This window comes from Tachypleus tridentatus, chromosome 9, assembly GCF_004210375.1.
Source record: "Tachypleus tridentatus isolate NWPU-2018 chromosome 9, ASM421037v1, whole genome shotgun sequence".
Lineage (NCBI taxonomy): Eukaryota > Metazoa > Arthropoda > Merostomata > Xiphosura > Limulidae > Tachypleus > Tachypleus tridentatus.
In genome coordinates, this window is record NC_134833.1 from 141740923 (window position 1) to 141762803 (window position 21881).

The 21881-nt window shown below is 32.8% G+C and overlaps 1 protein-coding gene across 6 annotated transcripts in view; it reads left to right on the forward strand.

Moving 5' to 3' along the window:
* LOC143226543 (uncharacterized) overlaps positions 1-21881 on the forward strand; it is a 70042-nt gene that overhangs the window by 8228 nt on the left and 39933 nt on the right. The window contains exons 1-3 of one of the 6 annotated variants that reach the window (XM_076457636.1): positions 9030-9403; positions 14331-14608; positions 15972-19117. In XM_076457636.1, coding sequence (XP_076313751.1) covers positions 15986-19117 — 3132 coding nt within the window. In that variant the 5' untranslated portion in view covers positions 9030-9403; positions 14331-14608; positions 15972-15985. Of the gene's footprint in view, positions 1-9029; positions 9404-11908; positions 13885-14330; positions 14609-15971; positions 19118-21881 lie in introns of those variants that run through there. The other 5 variants (XM_076457642.1, XM_076457639.1, XM_076457635.1 and 2 more) reach the window with 5 other exon arrangements.

The following is a 21881-nucleotide window of genomic DNA, read 5'->3' on the forward strand; positions in this document are numbered from 1 at the left end:
AATAAATTAGAGAAGGGGATGCTTAGAGGAGAAATGTCACATTTCTAAGTAGGATAAATTGCCTTTTTTAATATTGTCTTATGAAATTAAGAACTTCAAATATGTGTGCACTAGTAAAATATAGGTTATTGGCTACAATGTTATGCAATACAAATTGGTATAACAAGAACAAACAAAAAGTAATTAAATTTTGAAAGTAATCCTCTAAAACCCTCATGCACAGTAAAGGATATCCATGGTGAGAGGGGTTATTACTGCTGAAAAATCACAAGACATTTTGTTCAAAAGCCAAAGAGACCATGTTATGAAGACAGTGATTAGGTTTCAAAAACAAAACAATTGTGTTTTGTGGCAACCTTGTTGAGTTGCAATATTTTCAAGTCACTTCTTTCTCTGGTTAGTAATTTTTTGTATTATTTTGAGGGTTTGGAGCTTAATAAAAGTGTTATAAGAATACAAACTTACAATTTACTTCTTTTTTGTCAGTGAATACATTTACAAAGAGTTGAGACTTTTCATGCTGGATTTAGTTGCCATAATGTATAAAAATGATAAATGTTATAAAGATGCTAAGTTTTGTTTCCCAGTGTTAATATTTTTTGCCAGTTATTTCTCTAGTATTTTTATAGATCTCTAAATGTTTCATTCTAACAGTCTGTTGAATTTTATACATTTTTAATACTTTTCATTAACTTTCTATTTGATTGCCATTGCAGTTTGGCATTTGTTTGTTTTTTGGTGTTTTTTTTTACATGTAGTAATTTGTCTCTAAGGTTTCCCTCATCTGAAAAGCATCCCAAATGTCTGTTCCAGTTTATCTGAGATATAGTTCCTTTGTTTCGGCATCAAACACAAGTGTTCTGAAGTTTTAGGACTGTGATATTGTTAATCTTATTCTTAACATATACTGGAAATCAAACCTAATTATACAGTGATCGTTGACTCTCAAGTGCTCTTCCCCAACTCAGCCACTTGAACAATATATTTGTTAGTGATTAATAACAGATTTAAAATAGAATCATCCCTAGTTCGTTCACTAACCAATCAGTGAAAAAAACTGTCCTGTAATAACTGTAAAGAAACTTCACTACTCCAGTTAATATTGCAATATTAAAGTCTACAATCAGAACCACTTCGTTATAAGCATTTCCATATAAGGCATCTTGTCTTTAGCGAACACCAATATATTTTTCTTATATTTTCAGATGCACACTCATCTAATTCTGCACATTTTACAGCCTATCAAATATTCTTTAGCTTAACATACAACATTTAATGTCGACAAAGACTTGTTGGTACATTGAAGTTTTCCCTTCCACTACATTAAACTTGTTTGACTGTACCTCTTCTTTTAAGTAAATAGGCACCTACAAAGTCAGAAATATTTTGAGATTTAGGAGAAATTGTCTACTTTTTACATATTAGTAATTTATTGAATTTTTTGTTAGATGTATAAATGGTTGCTTTTATTTTTGTGTATAAGCGAATTTGTGTTAGATGAACCCATGTATGAGGGTTTACAGTATTTGAATAATTTTAGTTAAGCCTATGCTCATATTACAAGGATTTTTTTAAAATGAATTCTTTAAACTGCCCTCTTTAAACCTTATCAGGTAATCTGTCCTGATCCTAGTTCCCTCTGTCAATCCTAATCTGTAATACATTCTGATCCTGAGTCTCTTTTTGCCACTCTTACCATGTAATCTATCTTGATCTTATGTTTTCACTTTCAATTTTACTGGGTAATCCACCCATACCCTTGATCTCCTTTTCAGTCCTTTCATGGATATTTGAGTAAAGGACCACACATTTGTGTAGTGATTAAAATGTAATCCTCTTGTAGAATCATGTAGTAAAGAATGTAAATCACTAAAGTTGCATTTTATTTCTCTTGTGCTTATACCAGCATGAAAACCATGATTCAGAAATGTTAATCACTTTTCTGTATGTTGAATAATTTTTACACAGGCCTGTGAATTTAAATTCAATAAAGTTGTTTTGGTTTTAATAATGGATTATCCTTAATTCAGCTATCCAGATTCAGAAAATACTATTCATTTTTTCTATCTAGTAAGGGTTTTTTACAAATTGGAAAGAAAAATATTCATACATAGATCAAATTATTAATTTTTTTACCACAATGAACATTTTCTGTTATTATGTTTAACAAAAATACAAACTGAAGAAGAAAGAACATTGATGTTAAACAAATATGCACCCTCATATATTTTTATTTTTTTGTAGATTCTACTTCTCTTAGTTTCAAAACTATGTGTAGTGATGCTTCTTTTATGTATTGCATCTGGAGCATCTCATTTCAATGACTAGCAATAATCAGCCATCATGATGATGTTCCATCTTCTCTTATACCTTTTCTACATTTCCCTGATATCTTGAAACCTTTTTCCTTGTTCTTCCCTAATGACACTGAGATTTCCAGGGAAATAGTCAATACATGAGTTTAAAAAATGGACTGTTAAGCTCATATTACATCTCAGATTTTTCAGTTTATTGAGTATATTATTTACTTTAGTTTCATAATTTGGGTCCTTGTTGCTTCCTAAGAATTTGTCAATAACATCTTTAAAGGCAATCAGTGCTTCTTTCTCAACTCTTCTCATTGTTCTTTTGAACTGTTTATCCAAAATCAATTTCTTCATCTGAGGCCCAGCAAAAAGCCCTTCTTTAAGTTTCATACATCTATGTCTGAAGTTTCTAGCTCTTTCAAAAGTGAAACTTAAAGAAGGAATTTTTGTTGGGCCTCAGATTAGGAAATTGATTTTAGATAAACAGTTCAAAAGACCTTTTCAAACTGTTTCATCAAGCCTAGTTTTATTCAAAATGGAGGAAATAGGGCTTTTTTTATCAACAAAACTTTCATGTTCAATGCTTTCAATCTTGGTATCAGGCTGTTCAGTGCTGATTTCATGCTCTGCTGTCCCATTCCAACATGCCCACCGATAGTACAGCGGTAAGTCTCCGGATTTACAATGCTAAAATCAGGGGTTTGATTCCTCTCAGTGGGCTCAGCAGATAGTCTGATTTGGCTTTGCTATAAGAAAACACACACCCATTCCAACAACAACAAAAAAAACATGGAAACTTTATATAACTGGATTGTTGACCCCATAACATACAAAGGACCTTTGAGTCATCGTAAAGTAGTCAACCATGTTCATTGTATTTGACATACAAAGGATATTTGGTGTCCATAAAGTATCCAACCATGTTCTTTGTATTTGATATTATTAAGAGGAAGTTTGAGATTTTTTATGTGTTTCCTTCAAGTGAACTGAATTAGCAATAGGAATAGATGCATATATGTTTCCATTGTGAAGGAGAACACCACCTTATGGACTTCTTTTGGAGGAATCAATGAATGATTGCTGCTTACATGGTTCATAGAATTCAACTCCTAGCTTTGGAATTAATTCAATATTATTGTTGAAATAAACCAGTGAACCTTTGTGGAAAAAGTAGGGTATAAACTCTTTCTCTTAATTTCTTTCCTTGCAGAAAGTGAGCTTTTAGCCAAAAGTCTGGACCCCAGAATCTCTTAAGAATCCTTTGGAAGGCTCATATTTCTCATTAAATAATCAAGTTCATCTTGTGTGATAAGTTTTGGTTCATCAGATATCTCAAATTGAAAACAATCCCTATCATCATTTCTATTGACATCAGATTTAGAATCAGATAAAACTGTATCAAGAGTCTCTGGTGGTGTAGATACAGGTAGATTGGGTCTATGGTGGTGTAGGTACAGGTACATCAGGACTATGAACAACTGGTCTTAAAGTAAATTGAAGATTCAGTTAAGAAATCCCCTTTTTATTTTGAGTGTTGTAGCCTTGTACATTACATGAGCAAAAATGGCAGTAATCTCTGTAGTTTTTGGGCTAATGCCAGACCATTGGAACTCCAAAAGGCAAAGACATTTTCTTACTTTAGTCCATTATCTCAACTCTTTGACACAAATGGTGCAGACTTTGTCTGCAGCCCATGATCTGTTTTGGTCTCTAAGTTTTATTCCAAAATATGCATGATATACTTTTTTGACAAATTCACTAATGCTTTGCCTTTGTTTCTTTACAGTAAATTAACTACAAGTATAAAGAATATGTGGATGACTTAAACAATGTCTTGTTGTCATAACAATGAATAAAATGAATATTGAAAAGTAAAAGATAATGTCAAAAGGCATTCAGAAACAAATACTATCCAGAAATAACACATCATGTGGACTGTTAACCATTTATATACTAGCAGTGTTTTTCTTGTACATTCTTGTCACAGTTGATCTAGAGAAATTTTACCCAGTGGTTCTCAACATTTTGAGCATAAGAAAATGTGGTCTGATTTCATTTGAAGTAATTCAGTTATATAAAAGTATGTATTTTGTGAAAAATGTATGGGTGATGGAGAAAAATTCATATTTTTGGATTCATTGTTCAGGAATTACTGCAGAATATGTACAGTCTTTCTAACTAAGATCATTATCATTGTTCAGTATGATCTGTTTGCTGTTATCCCACTTTCATGTCACTTATGTTTTTTTTTACTGTGGGATATCTTTCTATACTTACCTATCCCCTTGCATGTTTGTCAGTTTAGTTATACTCCCAAACTGACTAGTTTATCCTTCTGCAAGTGGTGGATTTTTCATGTCACCTTTCATCACATTTATCTTTTCTCTCTTTTTGTTTTTGTTTTTTACTGGTCTCACAACTACTGTATTCAATGTGGGTATGTTGTATGGAGATTACGGAACCCACCTAGTGGCAGATATTGTATTACCTGAAATACTTCTTTCCTGAAATCTTCATTGAGTAGGAGCATACAGAAAATGTTAAACTCATCTGACTCTGCTCTGTATCTGCTGTTGTGATGCATTTTTTTGTGTGTGTGAAACTGTTTCAGCAGGACTTGTATATTTTTTTTGTAGGCCATTCTGCACTTGAAAGGAAAATAAATGACAGCACCAGAAGTATATGTTTGCTACATGTACACCTGTTTAGTGCTTGCTGTCTTTAGTTGTGGTACCCCATTGCACAGCCTTTGAGTGTGAGTCTTTATGCAGGTGCAATGTTTTCTTTTTAGTCTCTAGCATTCTTCCCTAAGGGAATTCTTTCCTCCTGCTTTTGTTTTGTAGAGTGGAGGGAGAATCATGGCTTCTCTAGCTACAACTCAGTGGGAAGGCCAACATAGAGATTTCTAGCAGGACATTGAAATCCCATTAGTATGAAACAGATTGGATGCACTTCTCACTAGAAAGTAGGGTTGAAGTGTAGTACAGGTCATCTCACTAATTATGAACCAAGTCATTCCTGGTGGTTAATTTGGCTAGATGGGTCTTATGAGCTCCTCAGTATGCAAGTTCAGGAAGTCATGTAAGTCATCTCCAATATAACTTATTGCTGTAGTTACTCTACACACTAGTGCTCAGCCAACTACCTGTATGATAATGGCCTTTTAAGCATTCTTACATTCTCTGTTACTCAAGAACCAAATAAATGTTTCTGTTAATATTTTTTGCTCTTTCATCTTTATTGAGTGGAGAGTGGCCCTTGTTGAAGTGGATAAGACATCTTATTGAGTAATATGCTTCATACATAGTCTTTCCTTTCATGATGATATATTTTTAGGAAAGAATTTGTTCTTGTAATTTTTTTTCATCTATACCAGCCTTTCCATTATCTTCAGTATGGAATTTTAGCAACTTGGTGTGAAGAGGTGAGTAGCATTTCTGAAGTTAATTTTCTCTTTATCTGAAAATGTATTTCAAACAGATAAACATCCCTCTGCACAACCTCATATTCTTCCTTCCCACCTCTGATGTGTTTGTTTTTCATATGAAGAATGAGCTTTTGTTCAAATTCTTGTGTTTAAGAGAATTACTTCATCTGGAAAATATGTTACCTTCTGCTGATGGGCACTATAATCTAATGGTGATTACATCATAAACTGTTACAATGCACATTAATGTGTAAGGGTAGGAGCTTTGTTCAAACTTCTAGTGTATGAAAAAAATCTTCAAGGCAGCATGCAAGGTAATAGTTATTAATTGTGCAGAGAAGTAAGGATCTATCTGATATACATTTTTAAATAATGAAAAATGTGACTACTTCAAAACTGAAAAGTTAGCATAATTTTGCTTCAGTTCAAAAGTAGAGAGAAGTGTGTAACAAATACAGTGAACTTACCTTTATTAGGTGACACATGTAAACCAATTATCTTATTTATGACAAACATATTTCAAATGAAGTATTCAAACACTTGCATTAATTGCTTCTGTAAAATATTGTTAATGTCATTAACAAGATGTATTTTGGAACATTGGTTGCAAAGAGTAAGGTCAACCCCTTGGAATAACAATTTTGTGCCTAAATGTAATGAATTTTGCAAGAACAGTCATTTGAGAGCTGAATTTCAAATTCAGTAGTCCAAACTAATTCTATATCATTCTGAGTATAAATTAAAAACTGATTTTTAATCAAGTTTCTGATTTTCTTATCAGTTTAAGTTAGATCCAAGACCAAAACATTATTGTCAAAGTTAATTCTGAGTGTAATTTACTAGTTTAAAAGATTGAAATGTATAATTTACTAGTCAAGATTAGTTTGATTTAAAAATTTACAATATCAGACCTGAGCATTGTCTATACCTCTATATTCTGATATATGCCATTTTTATTTTATTAAATATAATTTAATGGATTATTAAATATTTATTTGATTCAAGTTGTCATTTGAAAGTAATACTACTATTTACTTTTGTATTTGTACATTAGGCTGTAATTTTTAATTTTTCCACTTTTGTAAATAATTTTCATCAGGCTATTTTTCTAAATTATACAATTTGATATTTTTAAATTTTATTTTTAACTTTAATATTACATTAGGCTTTTAAAGAATTGTTATGATTAATAATTTAAAGATTTTTTTATAAAATCTAGTGCAGTTTGAATAGTTTAAAAATAAATCATAACTTTATATTTAAGATCAGGTACTCATGTTTTCTGTTTACTCTTTAAGGGTTTTTAAACACTGTTAATGAGGATGGTATCTGTTGAAACAAAATCCATCCTGAAGATCTGGCAACAAAGAACAGCTTGTACTCGGTCTGTAACTTGTTGAGTATAATAACCATGACTGAAGAAGGAAAGGAAGATGATTTCCCTTCAGAACATCTGAGATATCTTCTTGCTCCTTTGGCTTCTTTAGAAGATTTGGCATCAGATGAACTTGAAAGTCCTTCAAGCATTAAGGAAAAAGTGGATGGTTCTGACTCAGATAATGATAATTTAAATGAATCGCTAGATAATATAGATGTTTGTGAAACTGTTTCAGCGGGTTCAGTCTTTACGGCTGTTCCACATACTGGATATTCATCTGGATTTGTCACTCCTGAGTTTGATAAACAATTTGAAAGTGATGTTGACTCTCAGGGTACATTAACTCCTTGTGAGGGAGTAAAAAGTCAAACCCCAAGTAGTATCAGGACAGGATCATTTTCTTCATTATTGAAAACTCAGAGATCTGAGCAAGTGGAAGACAGAAGGAAAAACTTGTCAGCTGATTCCATACTTTCAGCTTATGATGATCAAACCTCCTCAGAAAAATCTCACAAAAGGAAAAGTTCTTGGACTGATATTTTTCGAAGTCGTAGTCGAAGTCAGAGTAGGTCGCCTCAGGGTTCTCCAAAATCTTATCGGAACAACACTGCCTGTAGTACAGATGAAAAGAGCTCAAAAAAGAAAGAGAAAGGAGGGCTTTTCTCGTTATTTAGGTTTGGAGGTAGAAAATCACCAAGAAGCAAAACACCTTCACCAACTCTACCATATTCACCACCGCCTATGGTGAATAAAGAAACAATGGATACCCACATTTTTGTTCCCGAATCAGATTTTAAGAAAAGTGAACCAGAGAAAATTCTCATTATAGAAACCTTAAATGATGACAAAGAAATTAGAAAACTTAAAAATGAGAATATAAAATATAACCATGAAGAAATTGAAATCATAGAAAATTCTAAAGATGGGAGTGATGGTCTTGAATATCAAGTGAATGAGAAAGAAATTGAATCAAAAGAAGAAACGGAAAAATCTGAGAAAGAACTTTCTTTAGAATCTAAGTTTATTTATAGTCTGCAACATGAAATTTCTGAGAGACAGAGAAATGGTATTTCAGAACAGGAAAACCAAGACATACTGACACAAGTAGAATGTATTTCTGTAATTGAAGACCATGCCTCGTCTGAGTCAGAATTGGACTTTGAAGATATACGAAAGAATCATGTGAAAAGAAGAGAGAGTGAAGAAGATTATGAAGCTGAAACACTTCTTGCACAAGAGTCTTTGGATGATGATGATCTTCCTCCATCTAATTTTCAGATACCTGTATCATCTGTAAAAAGTAGTCTTCCAAAACTACCTACTCGACAGCAACGTCTTGAAGTGAGCACAATTCCAGTTGAAAGACCCAGAAGTACAACCCCAATAAGTATTGCTCCACTAGAAGCATTTATTAGATCAGCATCATCTTCACCTGATCCACATGTGGAAAAAATACATCTTTCTCTTCCTGGTGAAGAGTTTAGTTTTAAATTAAAAAGTCCTAAAAAAGTGAACCTTAAAAATTGGGTTGATTTTTGTGAAAAAGGTTTACAGAGCCCTAGAATTCCAAAAAAGTCACAGGTTGGTGAGGATTTAGATGATAAAGACAAAAATACACATAACCATTTTCCTGATCCTGCTTTACCAAAAAATGATAGTTGGAGCAATCAAAAACCTGAAAATGAACTGATGATGGAAACAGTACTGCAAGAAGCACAGAAAATTACAGCTGCTTTTGAAAGTGCTTGGATGACTTCTGAAACCCAAATAGGTAACATTTTGCAGAGGAAATTTAGTGATGCAGCATTTTCTGAAATCAAAATATTGAAAGCTTTGAGAGAGCATCATCAGACTCAAGTACAAACAGTACTGACAAACATTCTTCAATTCCACTTCATTTGGGTGGAAACAATATAGTCTCAGGTGTTAAGACAGATGTAGGAACAAAATCTAGCATTCTTTGTCCATGTGAATGCCACTCTTGTGGTTGTGGCTGCCATTACATCACTGTTGACCTGTCTGAACGTTTAAGACAGACTTCACCATGGACCTTAGAAAACCAAAGTGCTCCAATAACTGATGGATCTGATATTGATTTTTCAGTAGAAACATGCTCTTGTGAGTGTCATTTTGAAAGTGATGTGTCTACAACATTGTCAGAGAGAAGTTTGGGAAGAGATTCTGAGGAAAAAGAGCTTTCTGGTGATAGTGGCCATGTTCAAGAGCAGCACCTTGCTATCAAAGAAGGAAGTGAGTTTCAATTTTGAGACTCCTCAGACATTATTTGTTTAGGTGAGTTTTCACATTTTTATATGAGAGAATTCAGAAAACAAGTTGTTTGATGTTTATGAGAGTGTTGTTTTGCACTGGATGCACAAAACATTTATACAAAAAATATTAAATGTGAAATTTATGCACTACAAGCAGTTTAATAAGCTTACAAGATACTTTCATGAATCACACAGTTTTCAGATGTAAACTTAGCTTGAGAATGTGCACTTTTGTTCATGCTTATGTATGGAGAAATTTCAATGGTTGTTAGTAACAGTTTTCAACAATATGGTCTCAGATGTTCCAAGTAAACTATCAAAGGTTCTTAATTATCTAATTTCTTTGATTATCCATGGAGGATTTTTTCTGGCTCTTGACAAAAGTTTTCCTCGCGCATGGCACTAAAGATTATTGTTACAAAGTAATATATCAATTTTCAAAACATGTAAGAGCTTTTAGAAGGGTTTTTTTTTATGGGGTTAGTAGTGTATTTTTTCAATTGTGTATTACATTTTGTCATGTAGCTTGTGTCCAATAAATTTTTGGAAAAGAGAAACTTTAACAACTTCTGGCTGCTGAAATTTTCCTTATCTGGAAAGGTATTTCAGATATATATTTATCTTTCCACAGAAACTGATAGTTTTTTCCTCATACCACTGCTGAATATGTTTTGCACATGCATCAAGCATTAAGCAAATTTTCCAGTTTGACACACATTAATGTGTATTGTATTTGTCTATAATGCAATCAACATTAGATTTTATTACTTCAACAGTAGAAAAGTGGCACATTCTCTATGTATAGTAAATCACATGAACACTTGCAGCTTAATAGAAACCCATTATTTCCCTGGTACTACTTGGCTTCAGATATTGTTTTTTGAAAACTACTGAATTTTTGTTCTTGTATCAGCTTTTAGTTATCATTCATGGTTTAATGTTATTTACTTTTTTTCTCTTCCAAGAATGAAAGATACAAAATTTTAAACACTTTAGTTTGGAATTTCTGTTCAGATTTTTATTTTTTCTTGCATGCATTTCACTTTTTTTAAAAATCAAAATATGAAATTTTGGGACATTTTATAGAGTCTGTATTATGGTTTACTTGACAGTATTTGTGTATCAAAAATTAATCTATAATTTTGTCATTGTGAAAATAATCAAGGTCTATGTATGGATATCCCATACCAACTTAAACTTTTTAAATGGCTTTCTGGATTAGCTTAACTGTGAATTCATGTGTCCTCATTCCTGATGCCTCTTAAGGTTCTTAAACTACAAGATGAATCATCTGTTACTATTTTCAGTGGCAGCTGGAGGCACTCTAATAATAAGCATTATTATTGCCATTCTGCACTAGATGGTTGGTTCCATTCTGATAAGCCTGGCATGGTCAGGTGGTTAAGGCACTCAACTCGTAATCCGAGGGTCGCGGGTTTGAATCCCCATCACACCAAACATGCTTACCATTTCAACCATGGGAATGTTATAATGTGATGATAAATCTCACTATCTGTTGGTAAAGAGTAGCTCAAGAGTTGGCAGTGGGTGGTGATGACTAGCTGCCTTCCCTCTAGTCTTGCACTACTAAATTAGGGATGGCTAGCGCATATAGTCCTTGTGTAGCTTTGCACAAAATTCAAGAACAAACAGCCCATCCTGATTTCAGATCCAGGATTTTTGACTTTCTGCTTCCCTTGTTTTAGCTGAGCCTGTCTTATTATTTGATGGTTTTAACTTGATATTTCTATCACTTGGTTTTGCTTCTGGTTCTTTCCTTTCCAACAAGGAATACAATATTTCATATTCATCCTTTGTTGAGTTGTAACATTTTTTCTCTTTCAGCATTTGTATTTTGTTGATTTTTGTGATAAGTTCTGCACAATTTTTCTTCTTCTGTTTGTCTACTCTTTCTTTCCATCCCCATTATATTCTTATCCACTTTTAATCTACTATTTCAGCTTAGAGAAACTCAAGCTGAAGTAGAATGCTAGTAGTAATATTTGCTTACTTTTATTTTTCCACTTTGCTGGTCCAGGTTTTTTACATTTGGAAGCCTTGTAGAGATGCTCTTCTCTTTTGGAATCCTTGTAGAGATGCTCTTCCCTTTTGGAATCCTTGTAGAGATGCTCTTCTCTTTTGTAATCCTTGTAGAGGTGCTCTTCCCTTTTGGAAAACCTTGTAGAGAAGCTCTTCTCTTTTGGAAAACCTTGTAGAGAAGCTCTTCTCTTTTGGAAAACCTTGTAGAGAAGCTCTTCTCTTTTGGAAAACCTTTGTAGAGAAGCTCTTCTCTTTTGGAAAACCTTGTAGAGAAGCTCTTCTCTTTGGTAAAACCTTGTAGAGAAGCTCTTCTCTTTTGTAAAACCTTGTAGAGAAGCTCTTCTCTTTTGGAAAACCTTGTAGAGAAGCTCTTCTCTTTGGAAAACCTTGTAGAGAAGCTCTTTTTTGGAAAACCTTGTAGAGATGCTCTTCTTTTTCTCCTCATATTCTAGATACATTATAACATTCACCCTTGGATTATGGAGGTGACTGTTTCTAGAGCTATCACACAGCTTCAGTCTGGTTGGAGTTATGCTTGCTTTGCTCACCTGTGAACTCTCTTTGCAGAAAACTACTGAGTCACATGAGTAATTTCTTGTGGGCTTTCCATACTCAACATAATCCCCCCACGAGATACCTTGCATCTTTGGCACCTATAAGAGTTTGTACTGTTTCTTTGGGTTATGAATTTTGTGGACAAGGTCTTCAGCCTCAGTCTGAAGTTTTTGTTCAAACAAAGGTAGGTGATTGGTAGCATACCATTGTTCTGTTGTCCCCAAGTCAAATTCTTGAGATATTTCAGTTCAAGATGGACAGTTTTCTCACTCATAGGTAGTTATTTATTTTACCTATGGATGACCAGGTTTGATGTTTATAATGCATTTCTTTACGTTTTAATTTGTCCATGATTGTAGGATTTTTCAGTTTATGCTATTTCTTTTGGGTTTGCATTGATTCTGTGCATTTTCAATTGGGTCTTGAAAATAATTGTAGCCAGCTTATGGATTTGCAAAGCTAAAGTCTGGGGTTTGCTTTAATGCAGCAAACTGAACACAGATGATATATTGTGTAGCTTTATTACACCATAGGCTATTCTACTATTAAAGGAGTCTTTTCCATGTATCTGCAAGTTGGGCTTGACCTTCGCTGTCATTGAGACATGGAGCTTCTGGTTACCGAACACTCTGACCTTTTCCTGCACACAATTTTTTATAAGTGAATGAAAGGGCAAATGTTTTTAAAGTAATGTGGTGTAGATTTTTCTTTTTTTGTGTCCGTATAAAAGGATATATATATTTTAATTTTAAGAGTATTTTTTATTAATGTAATCGGAATGTAGGTAATACAATAGATACAAGTTGTTTTTTATTCACTTCATCTTTATTTATTTTATGTATTGATAGGTGGCGCTTCTCTTTCTGGTACTTCTGTATATATTATAAACCAACGTAAGATTGTTTACGTTAGTCGTGTATGACGTAGTGGTTACAAAACCAGTAAGCTGTATTTGCTTCATCTAGGTTATTTTTTTTATTGGATGAAAACTTCGTCTTATGGTTGAATTTTCTGTGAATGTAAATGAACTATAGCAACCAAAACAGGAAGATTACAGACGAAACCCCTATACCTTCCACTTATACGTAGAAAACCCGAAACATGAAAAGAAATATGCCACCATTCTATTCTGAAGCATGAAAATCGCGAGGTAAAATTATATTGAAAAACAAATAACAGACGTTCAGTTAGTGTAATACACACACACACACATTTATATATCTTTCTTTCATCAAACCGAAGCGCGAATCCAGGCGATTTCGCAGAAAAATTTGAAATTGTATGGGAGAAAGGAACTGAAGCTAATATCCGGGAGATATATTTCAAGACTGGGATCTCCGCTTACAGATATTTGTATTCGATAAATAAGGCGCAGATAGCCCAGTTTGATAGTTTATAAAACACCAAATCGATAAATAAAATGAAGATATTTAATCGCGTGTTTGAGTAATATGGACAAACATGCAGGTATTTAACAAACTATATATAAGTACAGTGTTTATGGTAAGACGGGTGTTTAAAGTTTGGAGAGAGCAAACAAAATATAGATACACATTTTTTCACCTCACCTTCATTGTGTATATTTTTCTCCCCATCGACTTCTCTATTTTCGTTTTTGGTAGTATGATATAACTTGATTCATTTGTTTATTTTTACAAGTATGTATAAAACACCTACATTGTACAGGTGGTACAAACAACTACAGGTTTGTATTGTGTTTGTTCTGCATTGATGTGTATCCGTTTTGATAAAGAACGCTAGATAGGGAAATCAGACGTCTTAATGTCAAACTGTCTGGCAAGAAGCAGTTAAACTCAGCTTGTTTGAAACGTTTAGTAAATTTGTTAAGACCGATATATTTGTGACGAGTATTGAAGTTCAAGTTTCGATTTCCCAAAGCATTAAAAGGTAGGACTTGTTCTTAACACGTTGAAGAAAATAGATTAATTACAGTATGGATTTGGCATTGTTTAGTATTTGTTGTTTTCACGGGAAAATACATTTTATAGTATTAATAATGATGCTTACCAATGACAAGTTTTATATTAGTGGTTTAAAACGTTTATAAATCTCTCGCGATTTAAATAGATTGTTTATAAATAGTAATTCCTTTTCTTAGTTTTTTGCAGAAAATGATTATGAATAAACTAATTAAATCTGTTGAAAATAAGAACTAGTGATTATAGTTGTACTTAATGTAATGTAAACGTCGTTGGACGAATCTGTGAACAGTTGTTTTGTGTTGGAGCTTCATAAAAATCTCCTTACACAAGAAAGTACCTTATGTTATTTAATGTAAAAATAGTTCCTGTTGAAAATTACTAATCGAAGTTTCTGGTTATTATCGTTCATAGATGACCTGCATTAGTTTCGAATTTTGTCCCGGCGTTGAACTTTCTTACAAAGTTTAATTGTTGACGTGGACTATTGATTGTATTGTATGCGCGAAGCCTTGCTTTATCTTCTGCCCTGTGACTGTTAACGAATGTCCAGTGGCCGTTCCGAATATTCGCGAGGAGTTGTGGGAAAAAGTCGCATCCCATGCGGGGGTGCATCAAAGTGTTGTAACGGTAGTTTTGTAGACGTGCCGGCGTCGGCCGCCAGACTTTACGTTAGAACTTTCGAAACACAGGTACGTAAAGTCACTTTTAGTATTGACATGAAAACTAAAAATAAATTGATTGGTAAAAACTTAACTGACAGAGTAGTTTCTCAAATGTGTATGTTAGTAAGAGTAAACTTTTAATTTTCCAATAGAACGTACTTATATTGGCTTAAGGATGCGTCCACGTTATGAAAAACATTTTGGGATTCTGTACATGTATTAGCAGTAAATCTGCTGATACAGAGGTTAGATATTTTTGTTTGACATGATATGAAGTAATTTAGTATATTTTGATAACACTATCGTTATTAAACCTTCCATTTTATTTCTATATGTTAGGGTCATTTTGTTTTTCACTATAAGAAAACAGTGTGATAGTTTAAATTGTAGTTTAGAGTGACAAAATACTTAAAGCTGAGCCCTTTGTATTTTTGAAGTGAAAAGGTTCAGAAAGATGGAACTTATAAAGTACATGTTTTTTAGCTGATGTACAAGTTTTATATTTTTCTCTTGAACTGAATGTTTGACTGATTATTTACCTGTCTGTAGACAATAAAAGTGAGATCAAGTTGGATGTACAATGTTTTCTTTAGTTGGGAATAGTTAGACTCCAAGCTAATTATATCAGTGTATGTTATTGTTTCATTGCTGTGTTTTTGTAAATTTAAATTTTTATGTGCTTGAAACCTTCAAATGAAATATGTTCTGTGTATTTGTTTATATGAAAAGGTAAAAGAGTTTATAACAGAAACAGAAGAGTAAAGAAAAAAAATGTGAATGCAACAGGTGGTAAGGAGACGTTTATCTCTGCAGTTGGTGTTTCAGTATGAAATTATTTCAAAGACTGTTGGAGTCTGTAGTTATCAGAAGTTGAAAATTGTTTGAACTCATGGATGTGAGTCAATAGAAGAACAGGGACAACTGGGATATTTAAAAAGTGTGAACATGACAGAACTAAAATAAGGTTTTATGTATTGATACTTAAGGTATATTTCTTCCAAAAAATAAGCTTTTGTCTTAGAACAACCACAGGTGGGTTCAATTGAAGTTTTGGCTGTTACTTTTTAAGTATGGGAAATTTCTGTACGGTTTATAGTTTTTTGCTAAACATGCTTTTTAGCAAAGTAGTTGTAATTTTAAAGAATTGAATTTTATTGAATTCATGTTTGTTTGATTTTTCATTGTGTGCACATGTATGATAGAGGCACATTAAAATATTAACTTTTGGGCTGTTTTAATTAAAAACCATCTCAAAGATGTGTTATTATTATTTCATTCTAGTGTGCAAAAATTATATAACTTGTGGAGAAGAGGTCCCACTAATATTTAAGTTTTTAGCTCATTATTTTTGTTATTAGAATTAAATTCTTTCTTTTGTCTCAATTTCTAGGGTTAGTGTAGATAATGGATTATTTAAAGAAAAAAATGAAAAGCCACAAGAAGGAAAGTGGTAGTGATGAAGAGTTGGACACTGGTGAGTATTTCAGTCAGCTTGAATCAAATGGCAGACAGACTCAGCAGCACAGGTTGGAGGACTGGCAGTTCTTCCAGCAGCTCACACATAAAGTTCAAGGTACACTTCAGAAAACACATGCTAACCTGAGTAAGCTGAAGGAAGAAAGTGCCATTTCTGTCCTTCATAAATCACAACCTTCTTCCAATGAAATAGAAACAAAACATTTTTCCAGTGAAAACAGGATTAACAGTGACAGCTCGTTTTTTGTACCAGACCAAAATGAACTTGACAGTTTATCTGTAATTTCCCAGACAAAAATTTCCAGGGGCTCGAAGCCTCCTCCTAGACCCCCACCACCCAAGAGAAATAAAGATAGAAAAAAATGGGGAGAAAAAGATTTGCATTTTCTCAACACAACTCCAGAAACTACAAAAGAAATACAAATACCTTTACTAATTTTCACTGCAGAAGACGGTGAAGAACAGATCGAACAAGATGAAAATAAAGAGATTGAAGAGAAACCTTTGACCGATTTTTCCCTGGAAGGCAGTTCTGAGGTAACCAAAGAAAATTCTGCAGTTTCCTACCAGTACCTTGATAAGCTGAACATGTTGGAGGATTATTCTTTGAATTTTGATGACCCCTTTGATACATCCTTTGTAGACCTGTCATGTCTGTACTTATCAGAAGTTGGTGTTGATGATGATAAAAGGAAAGCACCTGTAGTAATTTGTGAGAATAATGAAAGACCTGTTTCTTATTCACATGTAGAACCATTTTTTTATGATTCTCCAAACCTTTCACCTCCTGAGAATCTTGTTAGTGACTTATCATCAATGGTGTTTGAAGGATGTGGGGATACCTCTAAAACATCATTATTACATTGTCATCTTAAACCAGTTGTGAAAGATAGCAATGATTTGCTGACGAAAGGACCAGAAAATACTGTGAAGGTATCATGGTTTCCATCGAAGAACCCATTTATTTCAAAACAAGTGAAACCATTTAATCAGTTGTTTTGTACTACGAATGTAGATGTTTCTCATGTGTCAGTTGTATCAGACTCTAGCACTAATCCATTCAAATGTGAAGGTAATCTCATGTCTGAATCTCACAGTAGTAGTCAGTGTGTTGTAAATAATAGTGCTGTTTCTTTTTATTCTTATAACCAGTGTGAATTTCAAAAGTCAAAAGAACAACAACTGATAGACTTTGCTGAAGACAGTGCCATTACCAAACCTGATTTGGAAAAAGAAACATTACAAGATTTAATAGCACTTTTAAATTCTGATAAACATGTAAAAGGAAGAAGTTCAGGGAAGTATACAGAAGAAATCCCTAGAAAAGAGTGTTCAAATGAAAATAAAATGGCAATACAAACTGCTGATGTTTTCTCTGAAACAAAATTTGTAGAAAAGGAAAAACAAGAAAACTTTGACTCCTTTGGATTACACAAATGTTTTGTAACTAAGGGTAACAGTATGTTGGACAAGTGCAATGTCTCTGAAGTATCAAGTACTATAGAAAGTGAGAAGCGTGTTCAAAAACAGAACTGTCAATCTTCAGTTTTAATACCTTCAGAGAAGTTGAAGTTGGAAGGTAAAACTGTAACGTTTGAAGATTTTTCTTGGTTTACATTGCAAGAGGATAATTGTATTTATTGTAGTGATAATGATAATGTTGCCACAAATAAGAAAGATGATTTTAGTGTTGTTAAATCTGGTAATTCTAATACTTATCTTTTGGGAAAGTCTAAAGTTGCTAATTCTGATTTTCAACATACTTTTGGTGTTGAAAATCAAATTGTCTCTTTTAATATAGGTAATGAATTTGTTCAGGAAGGAACCAACATTCAGTATAGTAAGAAACAAATTCAAAGTGGAGCAGACCTTTTCTCAACTACAGCTGAAAATAAATCTACATGTAGCATGAAAAGTGTAAGAACATACAGGCAAAACGATTATGAAGTTGATGCTTTAACTCCAAACAAAATCTTGAGTTTGGATTCATCTGCAAAAGATCCTAATTGGTTTAGTGATTTTGAGGAGGTTTATTTGGAGAAGGAAAATAATAAAGATAACTTGGTAAACTTTGATTTAGATGAAAATAGTAATTTGTTGAATGAACAAGCACTTAAAAAAACTGGGGTTTTAACAACTATAGAATTTTTAGCTGGTAGAACATCTTCAATGGAGCTACAAGAATTTGATCTTCAAGCTACTGAAACAGGAAAACATTTCACCTCGTCAGGTTTTGATCCATTTGATACCAGTGTGGTACAGCTAACTTCTGGTTCTGACCTACAGGTATCCACTGACACTACTGCCTTTGAAGCTTTTGCAGCCAAGTTTGAAGAAGCTATTAAAAAACAAGAGAGAACTGTTGCTGACAGTGTTGATGAATTTGATTCATTTGTATCTCTGAAATTAGATAAGTTGCTGAGTAGTGATGAAGATGATTTTAATTTGGAAGAAAGAGCCGTTGAGCTTTTGTCCCCTAGAAATGAACCAGATGCAATTCCTTTAGAAAAGCTGCCCAAGAAACCATCTGAAGACTCGTTTAGTGATGAATATGAAGGAAATTCTGTTGACTTTTCCTTTCTTATTAAACCAAAGATAAGAAGCAGACCAATAAAAGACAAAAGTTCTTTGCAATCTATGTCCTTGCTTCCACCACCTCCAAGGAGTCCAGATTATTCTTCTACTTTCAGCACCATGGAATTTGATTATGGTCCAAGGTTGTCGGAAGGAAAGCAAACATTAGAAACAACACACAAGTTACCAGAGCAGGAAGTAGAGCCTCCTGAATCATTTGGAAAGCCAAGTGTGCCAATCAGTCACATGGATTCTTTTGAAACTGCTTCTCCATTGTTTGATGATGACATTTCTGAACCATTAGAGGATTTTATATCAAAACATAGTGAAGATGATTGGGAATTACTTTTGCGACAGCCAGTGAAGAAAAAAATAACAGGAAGTAGGTTTTGGAAAAAAGTTTACGTGAAGTTTTCAGAAAACAGTGTTGTGCAACTCTTCAGTCTAAAGGAAGACAGTAGTCCATTTCAAGAAGTTCCACTTCAGGTAAGCATAGTGTTTCTCATTATAATTCTAAAATTATTTTAGTTTGGTCTATTTTTTGCTTTTTTGGCATTTTTACAAGATATTACATATTGTATTTAAGTATGTAAAGATGTTTCAGAACTGTCATCTTGTATAAAATAGCCTTTCAAATTTTTTTGTAAAGATATTTTGTTGTCAAAGAAGATGAAGGCTGTTTGCAGAACAACTGTGGTTTGAAATATTCTTGCATACTGATGAATTTATAATTCATAATACAAAAATTAGAACTCTGGATTTCTTGAGTATTTTACATTTATGAATATTGTATTCTTGCATTCATTCGATTACCAAATAATAAATGTTGTATGTTGCATCTAGTCTTTATTCATCACTTGTTTTCAAAGCTGTAGAGATACCAATAGTTTACCTATAAATACATAGGTTTTTTTCATGGTCAAATGTTTTAATCTAAGGTATGAAAACAATAGAACATTAATTAAATGATTGAAAAATGAATTTGAGGGTTTTTGAAAGGTATCAGATCCTTTGTATCAAAAGTATTGTTTTTAATTCATGCTTTAAAGAATGGTTCTTGGTTCCTGGAAAGCCATTGACAAATTTACAGACTTACAATACAAAACATCTGGCATTTGATTCCCTTAGGTCGACACAGTGCAGATAATCTGTGGTTTAGATTTGCAATCAGAAAACAACGGTTTTGTGCCTTCGTTTAATATACTGGTATTTTCCTTAATTTCTAGTTTTTGGTTTGAAAAAACAGACACGTGAAAGAAAACTATAGAAGTAGTGAATCCTGTGATCAAACATGCTTTATGAGGATGTGTTTTAAAATTTTATTTTTAAGGTAAACCACAATAAAAAACACATATCAGTTTTATAGCATATGACTGTATGTCTGTTGAGAAGTTGAATACAATTCATTACTTTTATAGCATATGACTGTATGTCTGTTGAGAAGTTGAATACAATTCACTACCATTAAGAGTTCAGTTCTTTAGATTAGATGAGTCATGCTTTTGACATGCATATTGGTCAGTAGTGCAGGTTTCTGGTTTTAAAATCATTTAGTTGAAAACAGGAACCATTGAAAAATTTCCCTTTTTAATATCCTTTACAGATTTTTAGACTGAATGCTAAAATTTATTTCTTTGGTATTGTAATAATGTTTTTAATATATTCAGGAACTTAATATTGCAATTAGATTTTTAATTGTGTGTGGTAGGCTATGCTTTATTTTTAATATAGAAATTTGTACTAATTTTAGTTGAAGGTACTTTTATTTTGAGGTTGCATTGAGTATGTAGATGAATAGCTATAATTTTCTTTCAAGTTTAGGAAATTATTTCACTAGTACAAACATGCGAGTTCCAATAAATTGATCGAGTACTGTTTATTATTTATTCAGGCAGATAGTTGCTTAAGTGTTGTAGATTTGGCTTGTTGTTTCCAATGAAGTAATAATAGCTATAATTTTCAAGTTTAGGAAATTATGATATCGATTACCATAAGTAATACAAATATGATAATTACCATAAGTACAAAAGAAGTTATCAGGGTAGTTACTTTTTAATGTTATTTTTGATGTTAGACCTATTATTAATTATGTAGAACTTGTACAACTTTGCAAGTTATTGATCTTTTAGTGAAGGAAATAAAATGTTTTTGTTATTGTTGGGTGAGATGAATTAGTTTTTATCAAGTTTTTTAAAGGAAAGTGCCCAGCAGTAGAAACCATTAACATCAGTAATGTTATTTAAAATCATGTTTTAATTCATGCACTTTATGTTAAATGAAGTGACAGGATGTTCACACTGAAGTGGCGTACTTAAGAAATTATTTATTGGATAAAACAGGAAATGTAATTAGTGTTTTTGTTTTTAATGAATCATATGTAAATGCCCCAATTTAGTTGCGAAATTTATAAAAGTCAAACATTATGTTAAAATATACCTCTTGGAGGGTTAGTGAAAACTGTCATGATAGGATGTATGTATAACCTGAATGTTTATAAACTGTGAATATGCTAGGTTTTATCTTTAATTGCTGTGTTTATGAAAATGTTAGGATATGATTTAATTAATGGGAAAACCAGTATGGCAGCTTATCTTAGAAGGAGAGCAATTTTGGGGTGTTTAGTAGACAGCTACAAATTGAAAGCTGGAGTGTACATTAGGCCCGTGTTTGGCATAGTAGTTCAGCATCTATAGACTGGAACTTAACAAGACTAATATGCTACAGAGCTAATCTATGTGAGTTACACTTTCAACCTTTTCATATATTTTCAGAGTGAATGCAGACTGTTGTTTAAGTGTATACAATTTGATTGTTTAAAAAATTTGAAATAGAGTACAGTAACCAAACATGTAACTAAAGAGATGAGGGTTACTGAAGTTGGATCTATAGATTTGATCAGACTTAAAGGTTTGTGGAAAGTTACCAGACAAGCTTCTGATATAGACATTGTATTTATATGAATAATTGCAAAGTTATCGTGTTGGATGTTAAATTATATATGTTTAATATTTAAAAGTGAACATTTCTTGTGTGTTAACTATACAGAAAAGAAATGAGTTTTTATCCAGCATATGCTTTGTCAGAATTCTTTGTGCTGTTCACTAAGTAGTTTTCAAAAAAAGCACTTCTTATAATTGGTAGATAAGTATAATCAGTCATCAACCTGTAAACTACAGGTGGTTGGCCACAACTTACTGCCCCAGATTAGTTGATAAAATTTTAACATGACAATCTATTCTATGTCAGTAAT